The following is a 21,718-nucleotide window of genomic DNA, read 5'->3' on the forward strand; positions in this document are numbered from 1 at the left end:
CCCAAAACTCAGTAATTAATGTTTCCTGCAAAAGCCTTAGCCCTGTAGAAGTATCAGTCCTTTCCAAAGGCCTCACCTTTTGCCCCACTCCAAACTTCAATCATGTAGGACTTATTTAAGACCTCCTCTCCTCCTGCCGGTCCCTACAGTGGAAAAACTTTTTCACCACCACGCCTACTGATCACACTCAACCAAAGACCGGTGTTGAACCTGACTCAGTCTGCTCCTTATCCAACCACGATCCACTCCCACTGCCCCTAAACCACCCCCTGTTAACTTTCCAAAATTTCTTAACCTTGAACCCTGACTCACCATCAGTCCCCAAATTCCTCAACATGCGAACTAACCTTACATCTGCAGAAAGAACCACAATCCACCACCTAAAAACTGATCCTGACCTTATAATCCTATCTGTTGACAGAGGCTTCACAACTGATATTTTGAACCAGAAGGTTTACCTGGCAGAAGGACTCAGCCAGCTATCAGATCCATCCACCTACAAACTGTCAAACAGTGATTCCATTCCAGATATCCAGCAGGATCTTCAGTCTCTCCTCAATTCCCTAGGCCCATCCCAGAACCTCTCCCTGGAATCCATCTCTCTCCTCACCCCTACCACTCCCCACACTCCAATCTTCTACATGCTTCCCAAAGTCCATAAACTCAACTTCCCAGGATGCCCCAGTGTGGCGGGTTACAGTGCTCCCACATAGAGAATCCCTGCTCTCATAGACCAACACCTTCAGCCTATTACCCACAATCTACCCTCCTATACAAAACATAGAAACCATTTCCTCTGACACTCCACAGTTCCTGTTCCTTTACCACGTGGTACCCTTCTCGTCACTATTGATGCAACCTCCTTTAACACTATCACCCCTAATGTCCATGTCCTTACTGCTATTGAACACTATCTTTCCCAAGGTCAATGGATTCCAGACCAACAACCTCCTTCTAGTCACCATGACCAACTATATCCTCACATCCACAATTACTTCTCCTTTGAAGGCATTGCACTTTGTATTCAGGCCACAAGTGGCCCATCGGGACCATTCGACCGCCGTGTCATCCTCAGATGAGGACGCGGATAGGAGGGGCATGTGGTCAGCACACCGCTCTCCTAGTTGTTATGATGGTTTTCTTTGACTGAAGCCACTACTATTCGGTTGAGTAGCTCCTCATTTGGCATCACGAGGCTGAGTGCACCCCGAAAAATGGCGACAGTGCATGGCAGCCTGGATGGTCACCCATCCAAATGCTGGCCACGGCCGACAGCACTTAGCTTCGGTGATCTGACGGGAACTAGTGTATCCACTGCGGCAAGGCTGTTGCCCTTTGAAGGCATTACCTACAAACAAAACTGGGGTATGGCTATGGGCACCCACATGGCACCATCCTATGCCAACCTATTCATGGGCCATCTAAAGGATTCCGTCTTAAACACCTTGAATTCCAAACCCTCAGCTGGTTCTGATTCGCTGATGACATATTCCTGGCGTGGGTTGAGGCTCAGGACACCCTATCCACATTCAGCCAGAACCTCGACACCTTCTTCTCCATTTACTTCACGTGGTCATACTCAACCCAAAAAGCCACCTTCCTTGATGTTAACCTCCACCTCAAAGATGGTTACGTCAGCAACTCGGTCCATATCAAACCTACCAACAACCAGCTATATCCCCACTTCAACAGCTGCCACCCAATTTATACGAAGAAGTCCTTTCCATACAGCCCTGCTAGCCATGGCCGTCACATATGTAGTGGCGAGCAGTCCATCTCGAAATATACCGAAGATCTCACTGAGACCTCCATAAACTGTAATTACCCTCCCAATATTGTACAAAAACAGATCTCCTGTGCCTTATCTTTCCAGTCACCCACCGGCTCCTTAAGTCCCATTGCCCCAGCCACAGAGGAGCATTCCTCTCATGGCTAAACGCCACCCAGGACTGTAGGAACTGAATTAAATTGTCCACCATGGTTTTGACTACCTCTCATTGTGCCCTGAAATGAGATATGCCCTACCCACTGTCCTCCCCACCCCACCCACAGCGTTATTCCGCCGCCCACTGAACCTAAACAATATGCTCATCCATCTCTACACAACCCCTCCTCCCAACCCCTTGCCTCATGGCTCATATCCCTGTAATAGACCTAGATGCAAGACCTATCCTGTACATCCTCCCACCACTAACTACTCCAGTCCAGCCACAAGCATCACCCATCCCAGCAAAGCCAGGGCTACCTGTGAAACCAGTCATGTGACCTATCGGCTAAGCTGCAACTGCTGTGCTGGGTGTGACAATCAACAAGCTGTCTGTCCACATGAATGGACACTAACAAACTGTGGCCAAGAAACGGCTGGACCACTCCGTTGCTGAGTGCACTGCCCAACATGATGTTCTTCATTTCAATGACTGCTTCACAACCTGTGCCATCTGGATCCTTCCCACCAACACCAGCTTGTCTCGAACTGCTCAGGTGGGAACTCTCTCTGCAATATATCTGACATTCTCGTAACCCTCCTGGTCTCAACTTTAATTAGTCATTGTCCTTATACATCTAGCCCCTTACCTGTTCCCATTCCAGCACTACACAGCCCTCTATTCCACCAATGCACCCTCAAGTCTTTTTACTTATCTTCTTTTCCCCTACCTGACCCCACCCACCCCCACCCTCCGCCTAACCTCCTGACTACACCTAGCTGCCCTACCCTCTCTCCACCTCATCCCTGTATGCTCCCACAAGCAGCACATTAATGTCCCCCTACCCACCCCAGTCTCCTTCTTACCCCCAACACTTGGCTGCCTCTCCCATCACGCACTGCTGGTTGAAGTCTTGCTTCAGCTGCCAGAGACTGTGGTCATATGTGTGTGTGTGTGTGTGTGTGTGTGTGTGTGCGCATGCATGTTTCTATGTTGTCTATTTTCAACACTTGCTGTCCGATAGCTGACTTTCTGACAGTCTTTTTGTTGTGCCTATCTGCGACTCAGCATCTCCGGTATATGGTGAGTAGCAACTATCCGTTTTATAATATTGAGACAATTACAAATTTTTTTAAAGACCTAAGGAACAGTGTATAAATTAATGTGACAATTGCAGATAGCACTGAAGCTGCTTCTTAGACCTTCTTGGTTAGAAATACATTTTAATTTACAAACTACTTCATCTGCTTAGAACTGCTGCAAATCTGATAAAGACTTTGTTCTAATCTTGATGATGATGTGCTCAACATCAAGGCCATCAGCACCCATAAAATTTCCCCATCTGTCCAGTTCCAATCTCGCCACTCCCGAATGATGATGAGGACAATACAAATACCCAGTTCCCTGGTGGGGAAAACCCCTGACCAAGCTGGGAATCGAACCTGGGACCCTGTGATGTTCTAATCTTGGCCTTATACACTTCCGGCCATGAGCTGAGAGACTTGTTTTACTGAAGTGCACAAAAAATTTACTATGACAATATCTCTGCTGTGCTAAAGAGTTTCAAGCTTTGTTCCAGTGCTACTTAAAGCAATTCTTAAAGGGTTTCTTCATCAAGTGGAATACAGTGCTCACTATATTCACAATCACAGTTGGTAAATAACTTCATCCGAGTATGTGAGCACAGCATTGTCTTTAAAAAGGTGAAAGACCATATCAAGTTCCACACAACTATTCTCTGCACTTGTGGGGTACAAAAAAGAATTTATTGCATGAGTCCACTACAAATACACTATTGACAATAACTAAATAAATGGAGTTAAAAAAAGATTTCTTGTTAAGACTATGGAATTAAAAGCATTTGAAGTCTATTATATATGATTAATTTTTATATCACCTTTTCCATCTGCCAGTCCCTTGGCCTTACTGTACCATCAGTGTCATCATCAGAGTCAAGAAAATCTTTCCTGAATTCTGTTGCTATCTCAACAAGTGGCAATGCAAATCTCATACTCCTCCTCACTTCCCAGTATACTTTATCACCAAATGCATCATGCAGAGCAATTTCTGCATGATCAATCATGACTGCTCTGAAACAAAAATTTTCCTGTGAATTGAATTTTTAAGGCATGTAAAACACACACAATATGAATACTAACCACATTCATCTTCACAGTGTTAGTGTCATAGATGCTCCTAAGCACAGTAGTGGATGACACAGGAATGACAATGAACTTCACATTGTAACAGAAATTATGGCAACGCCATTAGTTTTATTGTAATCCAGGAGCACTCACTGGTAGTTTTAATATGACTAGCAACATCATATAGCATCTGTGACAATGTATAACACCCATAAAATATAAAGTTCAAGAAACACATCCAGCTGCACCCAAAAAGTTATCAGTTACTGCCTGTGGTTTCTTTGTGACGATATCCTAATTTACTTTGTTGCCCCATGCATTTACATCAAATATGTTGTTTTTGTGAATGTGGTACACTGTACTAACACTGCATCACAAATAGAATGGAATGCTACTGCAGTTATGCACGTATGAAAGCCATGAAATCATTAACTATAGGAGTCACATACTGAACAGATGCTTTTGCCGGTGGGCCCATTTCAGTGAAATCCTTCTGGGTGTGTGTGACCATATCATATCTGATAAAACTACTAACATTTTGGCTGCACCCTTCATCAAGCTGACTACTTGTGACTACGATTTGCTGCTTCATATTTATTATTTGCAAATGGATGATTGTAATGGCAATGCTATTTTTTGGTGGCTGAAGGGTTAATGGGGGAAGGATATCAAATACTATTCCTGGGAATGTTGATTTTAATTGATTGTCATCTGTGAATCAAGTGATGGTTACCTTTGTTACATGCTGTTGCTTACATAGTGACCTGTCAGTGATTCACGTTGCCTGCAGTACAGTATTTACATCACATGGTGTGATAACTCATCTATAACATTTGGCCCACCGGCCTGCAATTAATGGGAACCAAGACAGTGATAGTTTCTAGCCCTCCTCACTGCCACTCAGATATTTCAACAACCTGCTTGATTTTTCCATTAGTAATAACTGGCTACCTGGCTGAAATATGTACAGACATTGCACAGACCCACCACACTTGTCTGCATTTTATGCCACTGTCTATTTAGTATGGTGACCACACCATGCGTATCGCTCATGTGCCCCAGTATGAGTGTTGTTAGGGCACTCCATCTCCCCAATATGGACCAGTTCAAAATTACGTCTGAGCTGGTATACGAACTTTGCCTACAGTCTTTAGTGGAACCATGAGTGTTTCTTGTTTTGTTGTTGCTGTATTAAATTGGCTTCATCCTCCTCCCCTATGTAGAAATTTTCCCACTCTATTAATAACACCTTTTATATACAGTAGATGGGCAATTTGTTATGGTGGTTCTGTCTTACTAATATCAGTTTTGTCCCTTGTTGCCATAGATTTCTTTGTGGTATCCTCACTATAGCCATTTGCACTGCAAATGTTTCATAACTTGTGAAGTTCCCTCCAGGATTTCGGTATCACTGATTCCATGTGCTCTCACTGTCAATGCATAAATCACCAAGTTCTTTTATTTTGAGTGGTCATGAGACATGGCATTCAGATATTTGGCTTCCTAAACACACTATGTCCGAGTTTCCCGTCACGCTTCCAATAGACCTCAACATCATGACATGGTCGCACGCCGTCTTTTTCGATTTCCATCATCATGAAATGTATTTTGTTATATTGTTGGTTTGGATGTTGATGAAAACAGTGAAGTTCATTTCCTCTGTGTGCACAAATGAAAAATGTGTCATCCACACAGCAGAATCAACATTTAGGATGCAGGGGAGTGGAGAGCAGTGCCATCTTTTCGAGAGCTTCCATGAATTGGGCAGCCGCTATTGGTGAAAGAGGGGAGCCTACTGTCACACTGTTTATAAAACTTCCCTTACCACTTGAAATAAGTGTGTCAGACAATGCTGCACAAGGTCATTTATACAGGGTGGTCCATTGACAGTGACTGGGCCAAATAGTTCACGAAATAACCATCAAACGAAAAAACTACAAAGAACAAAACTCGTCTAGCTTGAAGGGGGAAACCAGATGGTGCTATGGTTGGGCCACTAGATGGTGCTGCCATAGGTCAAACAGATATCAACTGCTTTTTTTAAAACAGGAACCCCCATTTTTAATTACATATTCGTGTAGAATGTAAGGAAATATGAATGTTTTAGTTCGACCACTTTTTTCGCTTTGTGATAGATGGCGCTGTAATAGTCACAAATGTATAAGTACGTCGTATCACGTAACATTTCACCAGTGTGGACAGTATTTGCTTCATGATACATTACCCGTGTTAAAATGGACCGTTTACCAATTGTGGAAAAGGTCAATATCGTGTTGATGTATGGCTATTGTGATCAAAATGCCCAATGGGCGTGTGCTATGTATGCTGCTCGGTATCCTGGACGACATCATCGAAGTGTCCGGACTGTTCGCCGGATAGTTACGTTATTTAAGTAAAAAGGAAGCATTCAGCCACATGTGAAACGTCAACCATGACCTGCAACAAATGATGATGCCCAAGTAGGTGTTTTAGCTGCTGTCGCGACTAATCTGCACATCAGTAGCAGACAAATTGCGCGAGAATCGTGAATCTAAAAATGTCGGTGTTGAGAATGCTACATCAACATCGATTGCACAGCTTGAGGCTGTTGCCAATGGGCACCACTGTGGGGAGCCGGACTTGGGTATCATGGGGATGTCAACCTCGTCCCGTCTCTCCCCAGATCGGTTTGCCACTGTGGTTGCCCCGGTTGCTGCCCGCAGTGGGGCTGAGCCCTCGCCTGTGGTTGATTGGGAGGTCGTTCCAAGGCATGGCAGGCAGTGAAAGACGTCCCCGGAGGCTGATCAGAAAGCCTCCCCGGTGCGTCTGACAAACAGGTTTCAGGTACTGTCTCTGGCTGAGCCAGATGCAGCTGCCTGCCCTGTTACAGAGGATGATTCTCAGCCTTCAAGGTCCGGGCAATCGCAGAGGGTGGGCTTATTGGTAGTTGGAAGCTCCAATGTTAGGCGCGTAATGGGGCCCCTTAGGGATATGGTGGTTAAGGAGGGGAAGAAATCCAGTGTGCACTCCGTGTGCATTCTGGGTGGAGTCATTCCTGATGTGGAAAGGGTCCTTCCGGATGCCATGACTGATTTGGTGAAGGCTGCCGGCCTTGCTTACGAGATGAAGGCAGAGCTCACCATCTGCAGCATCATTGACAGAACTGACAGCGGACCTTTGGTGCAGAGCCGGGTGGAGGGTCTGAATCAGAGGCTCAGACGGTTTTGCGACCGTGCTGGCTGCAGATTCCTTGACTTGCGCCATAGGGTGGTGGGGTTTCGGGTTCCGCTGAATAGGTCAGGAGTTCACTACACTCAGCTGGTGACTGCACGGTTAGCAGAGGCTGTGTGGCGTGGACTGGGCGGTTTTTTTAGGTTAGAAGGCCTTGGGAAAGTACGGGGTGGGCTGCAATCTCAACGGGTGCATGGCAAATACAGGACGTGCTTGGATCAAGGAACAGTCGGAATTGTAGTTGTAAATTGTTGTAGTTATGCTGGGAAAGTTCCTGAGATTAAAGCGCTAATAGAAAGCACAGAAGTTGAAATCGTTATAGGTACAGAAAGCTGGCTAAAGCCTGAAATAAGTTCTGCAGAAATTTTTACGAAGTCTCAGACAGCGTTCAGGAAAGATAGATTAGGCAGAATTGGTGGTGGGAGTGTTTGTGTCTGTCACTAGTGGTTTATCTTGTAGTGAAGTCGAAGTAGATACTCCGTGCAAATTGGTATGGGTGGAGGTTACACTTAACAGCCGAACTAAGTTAATAATTGGCTCCTTCTACCGACCCCCAGATTCCGATGATATAGTTGCTGAACAGTTCAGAGAAAATTTGAGTCTCGTAACAAATAAATACCCCACTCATACGGTTATAGTTGGTGGGGACTTCAACCTTACTTCGATATGTTGGCAAAAATATTTGTTCAAAACTGGTGGTAGGTAGAAAACATCTTCCGAGATTGTCCTAAATGCTTTCTCCGAAAATTATTTCGAACAGTTAGTCCACGAACCCGCGCGAATTGTAAATGGTTGCGAAAACACACTTGACCTCTTACCCACAAACAATCCAGAGGTAATAGAGAGCACCATGACTGATAAAGGGATTAGTGATCACAAGGTCGTAGTAGCTAGGCTCAACACCATTTCTTCCAAATCCACCAGAAACAAACGCAAAATAATTTTATTTAAAAAGCGGATAAAATGTCACTAGAAGCCTTCCTAAGAGACAATCTCCATTCCTTCTGAACTGACTATGCAACTGTAGGCGAGATGTGGCTCAAATTCAAAGATATAATAGCAACAGCAATTGAGAGATTTATACCTCATAAATTGGTAAGAGATGGAACTGATCCCCCATGGTACACAAGACAGGTCCGAACGCTGTTGCAGAGGCAACGGAAAAAGCATACGAAGTTCAGAAGAACGCGAAATCCCGAAGATTGGCTAAAATTTACAGACGCGCGAAATATGGCACGGACTTCAATGCGAGATGCCTTTAATAGGTTTCACAACGAAACATTGTCTCGAAATTTGGTAGAAAATCCGAAGAAATTCTGGTCGTATGTAAAGTACACAAGCGGCAAGACGCAGTCAATACCTTCGCTGCGCAGTGCCGATGGTACTGTTACCGAAGACTGTGCCGCTAAAGCGGAGTTATTGAACGCAGTTTTCTGAAATTCCTTCACCAGGGAAGGTGAATGGAATATTCCAGAATTTGAAACACGAACAGCTGCTAGCATGAGTTTCTTAGAAGTAGGTACCTTAGGGGTTGCGAAGCAACTCAAATCACTTGATACGGGCAAGTCTTCAGGTCCAGATTGTATACCGATTAGGTTCCTTTCAGATTACGCTGATACAATAGCTCCCTACTTAGCAATCATATACAACCGCTCGCTCACCGATAGATCTGTAACTGCAGATTGGAAAATTGCGCAGGTCACACCAGTGTTTAAGAAGGGTAGTAGGAGTAATTCATCGAACTACCGACCTATATCATTGACATCGGTTTGCAGTAGGGTTTTGGAGCATATACTGTATTCCAACATTATGAATCACCTCGAAGGGAACGATCTATTGATGCGTAATCAACGTGGTTTCAGAAAACATCGTTCTTGTGCAACGCAGCTAGCTCTTTATTCGCACGAAGTAATGGCCACTATCGACAGGGGATCTCAAGTTGATTCCGTATTTCTAGATTTCCGGAAAGCTTTTGACGCCGTTCCTCACAAGCGACTTTTAATCAAGCTGTGGGCCTATGGGGTATCATCTCAGTTGTGCGACTGGATTCGTGATTTCCTGTCAGGAAGGTCGCAGTTCGTAGTAATAGATGGCAAATCATCAAGTAAAACTGAAGTGATATCAGGTGTTCCCCAGGGAAGTGTCCTGGGACCTATGCTGTTCCTGATCTATATAAATGACCTGGGTGACAATCTCAGCAGTTCTCTTAGGTTGTTCGCAGATGATGCTGTAATTTACCATCTAGTAAGGTCATCCGAAGACCAGTATCAGTTGCAAAGCGATTTAGAAAAGATTGCTGTATGGTGTGGCAGGTGGCAGTTGATGCTAAATAACGAGAAGTGTGAGGTGATCCACAGGAGTTCCAAAAGAAATCCGTTGGAATTCGATTACTCGATAAATAGTACAAATCTCAAGGCTGTCAATTCAACTAAGTACCTGGGTGTTAAAATTACGAACAACTTCAGTTGGAAAGACCACACAGATAATATTGTGGGGAAGGTGAGCCGAAGGTTGCGTTTCATTGGCAGGACACTTAGAAGATGCAACAAGTCCACTAAAGAGACAGCTTGCACTACACTCGTTCGTCCTCTGTTAGAATACTGCTGCGCAATGTGGGATCCTTACCAGGTGGGACTGATGGAGGACATCGAAAGGGTGCAAAAAAGGGCAGCTCGTTTTGTATTATCACGTAATAGGGGAGAGAGTGTGGCAGATATGATACGCGAGTTGGGATGGAAGTCATTAAAGCAAAGACGTTTTTCGTCGCGGCAAGATCTATTTACGAAATTTCAGTCACCAACTTTCTCTTCCGAATGCAAAAATATTTTGTTGAGCCCAAACTACATAGGTAGAAATGATCATCAAAATAAAATAAGAGAAATCAGAGCTCGAACAGAAAGGTTTAGGTGTTCGTTTTTCACGCGCGTTGTTCGGGAGTGGAATGGTAGGGAGATAGTATGATTGTGGTTCGATGAACCCTCTGCCAAGCACTTAAATGTGAATTGCAGAGTAATCATGTAGATGTAGACCATATTTCTATGCACCAGGAATTGCATGGCAACGACTCTGAACGTCGTGTACAGTTCTGCCACTGGGCACAAGAGAAATTACGGGACGATGACAGATTTTTTGCACGGATTCTATTTAGCGACGAAGCGTCATTCACCAACAGCGGTAACGTAAACCGGCATTATATGTACTATTGGGCAATGGAAAATCCACGATGGCTGCGATAAGTGGAACATTAGTGACCTTGGCGGGTTAATGTATGGTGTGACATTATGGGAGGAAGCATAATTGGCCCCCATTTTATCGATGGCAATCTAAATGGTGCAATGTATGCCGATTTCCTACTTGATGTTCTACCGAAGTTACTACAAGCTGTTTCACTGCACGACAGAACGGCGATGTACTTTCAACATGATGGATGTCTGGCACATAGCTCGCGTGTGGTTGAAGCGGTATTGAATAGCATATTTGATGACAGGTGGATTGGTCATCGAAGCACCATACCACGGCCCGCGCGTTCACCGGATCTGACGTCCGCGGATTTCTTTCTGTGGGGAAAGTTAAAGGATATTTGCTATAGTGATCCACCAATAACGCCTGACAACATGCGTCAGCGCATTGTCAATGCATGTGCAAACATTACGGAAGGCGAACTACTCGCTGTTGAGAGGAATGTCGTTACACATATTGTCAAATGCATTGAGATTCACGGACATCATTTTGAGCATTTATTGCACTAATGTGGTATTTACAGGTAATCACGCTGTAAAAGCATGTGTTCTCAGAAATGATACGTTCACAAAGGTACATGTATCACGGGGCGTGAGTCGTGCTTCGGTAGCTCAGTTGGTAGAGCACTTGCCCCCGAAAGGCAAAGGTCCCGAGTTCGAGTCTCGGTCGGGTACACAGTTTTAATCTGCCAGGAAGTTTCATATCAGCGCACACTCCGCTGCAGAGCGAAAATCTCATTCTGTGTACATGTATCACATTGGAACAACCGAAATAAAATGTTCAAACGTACCTACGTTCTGTACTTTAATTTAAAAAACCTACCCGTTACCAACTGTTCATCTAAAATTGTGAGCCATATGTTTGTGACTATTTCAGCGCCATCTATCACAAAGCGAAAAAAGTGGTCCAACTAAAACATTCATATTTCTTTACGTACTACACGAATATGTAATAAAAAGTGAGGGTTCCTATTTAAAAAGAAAACGCAGTTGATATCCGTTTGACCTATGGCAGTGCTATCTAGCAGGCCAACCATAGCGACATCTGGTTTCCCCCTTCAAGCTAGACAAGTTTTGTTCTTTGTAGTTTTTTCGTTTGACGCTTTTTTCGTGAGATATTTGGCCCGGTCACGATCAATGGACTACTCTGTATATGATTCAGCACACTGAAGTAGAATATTCAGTATGTCCCGTAGCGGATACTGATGAACAAGAATTTGACATCAAAGTTCACCATTAATTCTGTGGATGAGATGGATAGGACCTTTAAGCACTCAATGAAATGTAGAGTGTCCTGAACATACAACTCTGTATGATCCATCATGGCCCAGCCTGTTCGTTAAGCATTTTGCCAGATGGTATGTACGCAAATTAATACAATTAGCTATGGGAATTAATGCATATTCTTCTGTGCGTACCTTAGATAGTCCATAAATCCTTGGTGCTATTGAAACTTCAGGTATGACCTTTTTTGTTGTGTCACTCTGTAATCTTGACTCCTTAATTAGAGTGTTCTTCTGTATCTTGGCACTAGCGTCACTCTTAAGTTCTATTTATATGGGCTCTTTGATGAGGTATCTCATCCTGGAACTGTAGTCCATAGAGTCCACAATGATGGACACGTCGCCACTGTCAACTTGTAGGACTAAAATATCAGGATTATTTCTCAGTTCTAACATGGCATGTTGTTTTTCCCTTCAGATATTAACTTGCATCAGCTTTGCAAGTAGCAAGGTCTTGACTGTCTCTTGTCTAATCTTCTCTGCTTCTACTCGGAGCAGGGCACACAGTGAAACTTTCACTGATTCTTATTTCTTCTGTGGAGACCCACTGCAGAGCCAATGCTAAGTTGTGGCCTTTGATAGCACTTGCTTGACTGCCTCACTGAGGGTGTGGTTGGAGTGGTTCACAACTATCTCCAATGTGTCCAGCGCAGGCTTTTCACTAAGCATGTGGTGATAGTTGGGCAAAATTCTGATTTTGACAGTCAGTTGTGCTTGATCTGATGACTTGTAGCTGGGTGAATCTATCTTCTTCCTAAATGCTTGTTACAAAATGTGGATGACATTTGTCATTTAACCACACAGAGGAAATAAACTTTGCCTTTTCCACCAGCATCATAACTAATAACATGACAGAATACAGTTCACTGTGGAAATGAGAAAGAATAGATCTATAAGAAACATAACAGGAAACTCGGACACACAGTATTTAAAACCAACAATCATGAACAGATACTGGATTGTCATGTCTTATCACCACCCAAAACAAAATAATTTTCAAATTCACACACTAAAAACAAGAGCACACTGAATCAGTAACAGGAGCACCCTGGGTGGTGAACTTTGGAGGCAACAAACCACATTCAGAGCAAGTAGCTTTAGTGAGAATACCATAAAGAATGCTATTACAACAAGAGACAAGATCAAGAGCACTCACTCAGGAAGAACTGCCATAGCAAATACCCCAACTACAAAGTATGAGGCCTCAGTGATAGGGTGGACAAGATTCTACACAAAGGAGCAGTCAAACCTATCTACAACAGAAACAACAAAGTAAGAGTATTCCTGGATGCCACCAAAGACTACATGGCCAAATTTCACATACTACGAGTATACAAGCTTAGCTGTGATTATGGACTGGTCTATACCGGTGAGTAGGGGTGCCTCATCAACATGCATATTGCAAAACAAGAGCAAAACGCTGTGTGTGTGTGTGTGTGTGTGTGTGTGTGTGTGTGTGTGTGTGTGTTGACCTGATGGGCTCCCAACAGCGAGGTCATCAGCGCCCTTACACTTATAAAAACAAACGAATGTAGAGATGAACTAAAAGTGTTTTACACACACACACACACACACACACACACACACACACACACACACACTCGAAATGACCACAGTCACTCTGGATCACATGCACTCTCACATGCATTAAAACCAATTAGGTAGGAAGAGAGCTAATCAAGAAATTAAAACACAGAGAAATTAAAACACAGAAAACAAAGCACAGAAGTACTAACAGAAAAGCATGGGGAAATGTGACTAGCTGAACACTTACAGAAATCTAGGGTGAGCCAGCCACCCTTTGACACATTAAAAATATCTCCCATAAATCTTGTTAAAAATGTTGGACAATTCACAAAACTTTAAAACCCTAATCACATTCATTTGATCATTACATAAAATAGACGTCAGATCTGCTGGCAAATCCGCAGCTGTCTGCAGGTCGCCAAATAAAATGCAATCCAATAAAATGTGGTGTACTGTGATCTGCACGTCACAAGCACCACACATTGAAGGGTCCTCTCGCTAGACTAAGAATCCATGTGTCATAGGGCTGTGGCCTATGCAAAGACAAGTAAGAAGGACCTCATCCCGCCAACGTAGCTGGAAGGAAGTACCACATGGCCGAGTTGTGGGCTTGATGACATGGACCTCGTTATTGGTCACTGCCAGCCCCTAGTCTTCCCATTGACACGACTTTGTACCTCAACAGTGAGGTGATAGCATGCAGGGGGATAGCACACTGAAATACTGGAGGTTTATGACACGCCTCCTTCGCTGCTCGATCCACCCTTTCATTCAGTGCAATTCCAATGTACCCAGGTACCCAGCAGAAAGATCCCACCACAACAGTTGTTGTAGTCGTAGGAGGGCATTCTGAATATTCTGTGTTACAGTATCTGATGGGTACAAATGTTGGGGAGAGTAAAGTACGCTCAGAGAATCTGAGCAGACAAAAAATCTAACACTGGGAGAACATCTCATCTGCTCCAGTGCTCGCAAGATCGCATATAATTCTGTGTCGAAGATGGTAAATACTGGAGGCAGTCTGACCTTGAGGACACGATCTGGGAAAACGACAGACCAACCAACAGAGTCCCTCTGCTTGGACCCATCCATAAAAACAACTACATGATCGTCGTACTCTGATAAAATATCAGAGAATATCACATTAAAAATAGAAGCAGGAGTGCTCTCTCTCCTGTACTGCACGAAATCCAAAATCAAACTGGGCTTCTCCGGTAACCAGGGTGGCAGGTGGTTAAAACCCTGGATTTGGGGTCATACTGGCTCCACACAGAGTGACTCCAGCACAAGCTGCACAAGGATCCCAAATGGCATCGTGGCTCATGGACGGTTGGAAAAAAGGTGTTCCGGAGGTGGACAAGCAACAGTATGGTGTGCGGGTGAAGTTGGAGCTGCAAGGAACTTACACACTTGATGCACCATGAGGAGCTGTCTCTGAATGGTAAGTGGTGCTCCCCCCCGCCTCAGCATAGATTCTAGGTATGGGACCAGTTTGATAAGCATCCATGGCCAGCCGAATCCCCTGATGATGGACAGCGTCAATGACACAAGAGTAAGAGGGCCTCACTGACCCATACATCATGCAACCATAGTCCAGCCGCGAACACACAAAAGCCCAATAAAACTGAAGGAGACACACCCTGTCCACTCCCCAAGACCGGTGGCTAAGCCACTTGATGATGTTCAGTGCCTTCAGGGCTCTGGCTTTCAGATCTCACAGGTGTGGTAACCACGGCAATTGGGAGTCAAAAATGAGGCCCAGAAACCGCACTGTGTATCTAAAATGTAGAATGGTGTCCCCCATATTCAAGGCAGGCAAATTACAAAGACAACGTGAACAATTAAAATGAATGCACACACACTTATCTTCAGGAAACTGAAAATCTGTCTTTGCAGCCCACTCCTCTAACCACCGCACTGTAAGCTGCAACTAACAGCTTGCCATTGCAACACTATAGGAGGAACAGAAAACAGCAAAATCATCCAATCATCCACAAATAAGTGGCACTGTGCAGGACTCCTTACCACAGATATGACACTCCGTTGATGGCAATGGTAAAGAGGGTAATACTTAAAACACTGACCTTAAGAACACTATTCTCCTGCTCAAATCGATCGGACAGTGTGTCACCACCTCATGTCCTAAAAAACTGCTGAGACAAGAAAGACCATATGAAGATGGGGAGGTAATGATGAAAGCCCCATTGATGCAGTTGTGCAAGAATAAAGTGTCTCCGAGTAGTATTGTATGCCTTACTTATATCGAAGAGTGATGCTCACGGAGGAAAGCCTGCTGAATAGCTGCCTCTAGGAGGGTCAGATTGTCGACAGTGAACTGAAATCTTTGGAATCCACACTGAGAGCGGCTAAGGAGTTGTCTGGTCTCTAACAATCAGACCAGATAACAGTTAACCATTCACTCCAGGATCATTCCTACACAGCTTGCTAAGGTGATACTCTGATAACTACTGGGACATGCAGTCCTTTTCTGATCTGAGGAGAGGGATCAGAATTACCTCCCTCAACGAGTTGGGGAAGTTGCCTATCTGCCATATTATATTAAAACATTCGAGGAGGATTTTCTTTGATGCTGCTGGCAAATGTTGAAGCATGCATTACCACATTTGGTCGTGATCGGGTGCAGTGTCAATAATCTCAGTCAGAGCCGATTCGAGCTCCCACATGAAGAAAGGGGAGTTGTAGGCCTCAGAACTGTTGGACCTGAAGCCCAACTTTTCCCTCCCTACAGTTGCACGATAGTGACGAAATGCTGGATCCTGGCCTGCTTGCCAGAAGTTCATGCAGAATGTTCGGCCAGCATCTGAGCAATGTCTGGGTGTTGTTTGGAGGCACCCCTGTTTCAGCAGTGCTTCTATCGGTAAACGGCTGTGTTTACCGGAAATCCTCCGGATGGCTTCCTATACTTTTATAGAAGAAGTGGAACTGTTGATGGAGGCCAGGAATGTTTGCCATGACCTATTCTTACTATCCCTACCAACTTGTCGAGCCTTGGCCCTTGCGACTCGAAAGGCCCTAAGTTTATCTGTTGTCGGTCGGCATTTAAAATGTCGAAGAGCAGCACACCTTTCCCGGATCACGGAATGGCACTCATGTGTCCACCAAAGTACTGGTAGCCTCCTAAGATGACCTGAGGGCTGTGGGATGGAGAAGTCAGTGGCACGATGGATCACTTGCGTGATGTCCACTCATCCTTGACGCTGTCGCAGTGTTCGAACACAGCCAACTAGCTAAAATGTGTTGAGTTAGCCCTGCTGACCATCCATTTTCGGGGCTTAACTTCAGGTGGTGAGCTACTTAGTACGTGAAGGCAGGCAGATTGGGAAGTGGTTACTGGAATGAAGGTCACCGATGACACAGTGAACAGAGTAGGCGAGGGCGGGAGAACAGAAAGAGTGGTCAATGGCCAAGAATGACCCAGTACCAGTAGAGAAATGTATGTGAGTACCTGTGTTGAGGATGCACAGCTCGTAAGATGTCATGAGGCCCTCCAAAACCCGACCCCGAGGGTAAGTATTGGTCGAGTCCCACAGGACATGATGGGCATTGAAGTCTCCCAGGAGGAGCATTGGTCATGGGAACTGCGCGATAAGATCTGTGAGAGCCCCAGAGTCTAGTGAATCTTGCACAGGTAAATACAGTGAGCAAATAGTAATCCTTCGACACACATTAATTTGAACTGCTACTGCTTGCAGGTCAGTAGACAAGGAGAGAGCAGAGGAGTGGTGCGCATTAGTGACAGACACTGCGACACCTCCCTTGGCCCTTTCCCCCAAATAGGTCATCCTTGCGGTATAGTGTATACCCCTGGAGCACAGGGACATCTGTATCTTTAAAATGCGTTTCTTGTAAACAAAAGCACAAGAGACGTTCATGTGCTAGGAGTTTCAGTTACTCTACATTGGTCCTGAACCCATTCATGTTTCTCTACAGTACGGAACCCATGTCATCAGTGTGGTTTTAATTTACCCCATCTTTGCATTGGGGAGATGAAGCACTCGAAGAGCGAGTGGGAGTGGAGGGGCTGCCTGGATGCAAGTCATCTAACTCAATGATATCCTCCTCATCAGTCAGACGGAAAGAATTATGTCTGATGGTGCTCAGGACACCTTTTGACTCTAATGTCATGAGCCTTTCCATGCACCCTGTCCCTCCGAGGATGAGGAGGAAAGGGGGCATTGAGAGGCACTCTGCTTTTCTTGTACCTTCTGGATGCTTGCTGTGGACCGTTATTGGTCTTTCCTAGTGTAGCTGCCTGGATTGCTTTGTTCTTACTCTTTTTCCCTTGACATCTACACATGGAAGTAAGGTGCTTGTGGTGGATACAGACACATTAAGCGTCATCTGTGCCGAAGCGTCTGCCTTGGGAATAGGTTTCTGCACCATGTAAGAATATGAGGTGGCAAAGAAAGAGGGTTTCGTCGCCTTAATTTCTTTTTTGCTTCGGCATAGGGGATCCCCTTGGTCACTTTTATCTGCTGTATTTTGCAATCTTCAGCAAAAACAGGGCAATCTCGGCATTAGACTGGGTGGTTCCCAGAGCAGTTGATGCAGACCGCTGGAGACGAGCAATCAGTCCCAATGTCATGAGTGGCTTTTCCACAGCTCCCGCAGATCGCTTCACCTCCACAACTCATAGTTGTATGAGCGAAACACTGGCATTTATAGCACCGCATAGGGTTTTGAATGTAAGACCGAACATTAAGTCGAAGGAAGCCCGCCATGAAATGTTCAGGCAGTGTCGGAGAATTGAATGTGACAATGAAAGTGGCAGTCTTTTCAGTTGCTCCATTATCCCTGCGTGTTCGTTGCTCCACATCAACTATTTGCTAGGATGCAGATTCTTGCTTCAGTTCTTCTATGTCCATGTCCACGATATCTCAGCATGTGACAACACCCTTATTGGAGTCTAGAGAGGTGTGCATCTCAACAATGTTATCATAGTCACCCAGTTTCTGCAATTTCTTAAGGTCTACCTGCTTTGACCTGCTAGTTTCGACCAACAATGAGCCATTACACAATCATTTTATAGATTTTAATGTTCCAGCAAGGCCTTCCAAACCCTTATGGATATAAAAGGGGGTCACTTTTTCAAATGTCCCCTCCTTCCTCTATCACCAGAAACACACTGTTCTTTACGACCCCACGAGTCCTGTTACTGCAGTCCAAAGTGTTCTTATTATCAGGAGGACTAGCCCTTCTCATTCTTTCGGATGAATGAGTGTGAATACTCCCAGGCGGTACACCCTTCCTGCTCGGACGAGAAGAAGATGGAACCCTCGAAATCATCTCGGTCACACGATCAGCTAGGGAAGTAAGGGTCCACTCAGACAGAGCCCCGCATGCCTGAGTAAGCCTTACACGACTGAGGTACGGCAGGTTCCGCAGAGGTTGCCCACAAACAACTGTTCCACCTCAACAGCCATGCATTCCATCAGTACGCAGCACACCTTGAGGTTGAATGTTTTTTTTAATAGAGGTTTATACCATCCTCACGATCTGGGACGTCCAGCCCAGATCACCATTCCCTGAGACACACAATGTTCCACTGCCACGCCGTGTGGTGGTTGCTGAAACATGCCCAGAGCTTATGGTGAAAGGTGACTGGCGGTGCTTACCATTCCCCAGCTCAGGAACCCTGGGGTTCCCAAGCCTATAATCAGCTCCCGAAGGGCTGTGCGAAACACAGCTTGGTTACCATACTACATGAGAGGTGACATAATTCACAGACAAGTGTGGCAGATACACACAATTTAAATAAATCCATGTTTTAGTCAGGCAGCCACTTACCACCAACCAAAACAACAGAGAGGTTGTCAAGATAGCAAACTGGTCGTCCATCATGAAGGAAGGCTACAGCCTATTGCTGAAATCTCCCATGTTGAGTTTGATGCACACAAACTAAAGCCCAGGTAGACATTGAAAAGTAAGTTTATTGAAACAAACATAAAGCTTCAATTATCCTTCTTTGGAGTCAAATTATACGACACAAGAAATAGTTCACAATTAGGTCTCTATCATTGAAGCATGTGAGACACACAAACCCAGTGGACTGTCAGCCACTGAAAGCGAATCAATTACTAGAGTTGAAGTACAGGTCAAAAGCAACCGACCGACTCTCTAATTACACAAACACTGCATTGAACCAAAATAACAAAGTGCTGGAGGTCCACACAGTGAAGACCAAGTCTCAGCATGGCAACTGCTGGTTGCTCTATGTAGCGTAGAGACGAAGATCCCTGGAAGGTAGACTGGCACCAGACAACAGGCTGTGGGAGAATTCCAGGACAGCTTCTGATTGACAAACAGCAGCAGCAGTCAGCATAAAGCCCAGAGAGCTTGTTCATGGAGAAGTCACTATTGAGCTGCCAGGATTTGCTAAGACCTATTTTCGAGCACACGATCCTGCAAAAGTGAGTAGGTCCACACTGACTGTACCCTTTTGGGAGTGTGCCGATGCCGCTCCCACCTGTAGGTGAATCATATGCTTGGAACTGCAGTGGCGGTGTTCAGCCACTGAAGTGTTGGCATAGGCCGCGCAATGCTGTTATGCTGGTGGGCTATGAACCCCGAAATAGCATCCCCCCCCCCTCCACCCCGCTTAGAAGACACATGGTAACACCTCAGCACCCCAGAAGATGGTGGTGCTGCCAGGGGGTGAGGGAACTGCTGCTGTTGTCCATGGGAGTTGGTGCCTGGTCTGCCAAAAGGCTGTTGTCCCCAGGTCCTGTGGTCTGCGGGTTCTACAGCTCAGTAAGCCAGCTGTGGCCATCAGTACTTTTGTGTGTCAAGTAGACCAACGCCGGAACAGAAAATTCTGAGAATTCTTCCACCTGGGTAGCCAACATACTGTGACAGTGCACTGGGGTGATATGTGTAGAAGTCTGCAGGTTTATTTGGCTTATTACACTGACACATTAGAAACACACAGTAAAGACAGTAACACATAAGTTTAATGTCATAAATAAAACATAGCCAGCCAATATTTAAGTCCATATATAGTCCAAAAACAAATCAAAAGTTGTCAACAGATGGCGGCGGGTATAGTAAACATTCACTCAAGATGGTACACAAGAGAATGAGTGTCCTCTGCATGGCAGGCATGTGGTTCTAGCCGATCAGATGTCATGGGGTCTCGCCAAGTGAAGTGACATGAGCTCCAGGAACATCACCTCTTCCCACAGCACTTCTTGCAGAGACTTGCTTGCAGACTGCAGTGCCAAAAGTGGTGAGATCAGAAGGTAGGGAGTGATCTCTGACAGCTGTGACAGCTCCACGTCGCTGTCCGAGTCTGTTACTACATACTACATACTTCAATCAGTCCAATTCCACTTTAATGGCATCTAAAAGGATGTTTGGAATACGGAGAACCAGCAAGAAATGAGGCACAGAGCAAGGTTTCAAATGAACTTATACAGCTATATCCACAGCCTGTCTAAAACTGGGGGGGTAAACAGATCCATATATAAGGCAGTTAACCAAAGCAGTGTAGATAGCACTGTTCATAAGAGAAGAGGATGTTTCCAGTATCCACCTGAAAAGGGAATTCCCATTTATTCACTCTTAACATGATTACCAGTTTGACAAGTTGACTTGCAGCATGATGTGTCAGTTTCAACAGGGTACACTGCTTCAGTAGGAGAGCTGTGATGAGATCCTGCAAGGAACAAAATGGAAGAACCAGACATTGCAGCATACCCACGGTTCTGGGTGTTGGACTACCAACATACACTAGCAATGTGAACCCTAACGCTACACAAAAAACAAGTAGTGTATCGATGTGGGCTGAGGGAGCGAAGGTTTTGGTGGAAACACAGAGGACAAAAGAAGGTACACGATGCAGATTGGAATTCCATTGATATGGAGAAAACAGAAAAGATTCTGAAATTTGTTATGAGAGGGAGATCATTCAGAGCCACTAGAAGTGTCACCGCCCTGTTCTTGTGCCTCGAGGGCAGTGCACCAGCACAGCATAACACACAGCATGTGTTTAATTACTGTGCCTACAGGAAGTGTGGAGTGTTACACAGGTGGCAATGGTGGGCACAGCAGACTGAACCTCCTACTGGCTTTCAGTTTCCTTTGTTAATTAAAAAGCCTGAGAAATTTTAAGGACTTTGTCAGACAATGGATCCACATGCCATAAAACCTGGGAGCAAACTTACTTGTCAGGCGAATGTTGGAGAAGCAAGTTCAAAATCAAGAAGTTGGCAGACGATCAGGGACATGATTTGTCGGAGCACACAAAAGCACAATGGTGACTAAGACCCTGCAGATCAGTGATCAAGATTTATAGGTTTCTGATGGTTGGTTGTAATGTTGGTAAAATTGATATCTTAGCAAATGCTTTCTATAATGACCTGAGAGAAGAT

At 44.9% G+C, this 21,718-nt stretch overlaps 1 protein-coding gene and 1 non-coding gene across 5 annotated transcripts in view; one reads left to right on the plus strand and one right to left on the minus strand.

Annotated features, from left to right (window-relative positions):
- Positions 1-21,718, minus strand: part of LOC124722008 (GDP-fucose protein O-fucosyltransferase 2-like) — a 97,686-nt gene that overhangs the window by 16,505 nt on the left and 59,463 nt on the right. For all 4 annotated transcript variants that reach the window (XM_047247184.1, XM_047247182.1, XM_047247183.1 and 1 more), the window contains one exon: positions 3,823-4,015. In XM_047247184.1, the coding sequence (XP_047103140.1) occupies positions 3,823-4,015 (193 nt within the window). The remainder of the gene's footprint in view (positions 1-3,822; positions 4,016-21,718) is intronic.
- Trnas-cga lies at positions 11,120-11,194 on the plus strand. The gene has a single exon. It is a non-coding gene; the product is annotated as a tRNA-Ser (tRNA).

Source organism: Schistocerca piceifrons, chromosome X (assembly GCF_021461385.2).
Source record: "Schistocerca piceifrons isolate TAMUIC-IGC-003096 chromosome X, iqSchPice1.1, whole genome shotgun sequence".
Taxonomy (NCBI): Eukaryota; Metazoa; Arthropoda; class Insecta; order Orthoptera; family Acrididae; genus Schistocerca; species Schistocerca piceifrons.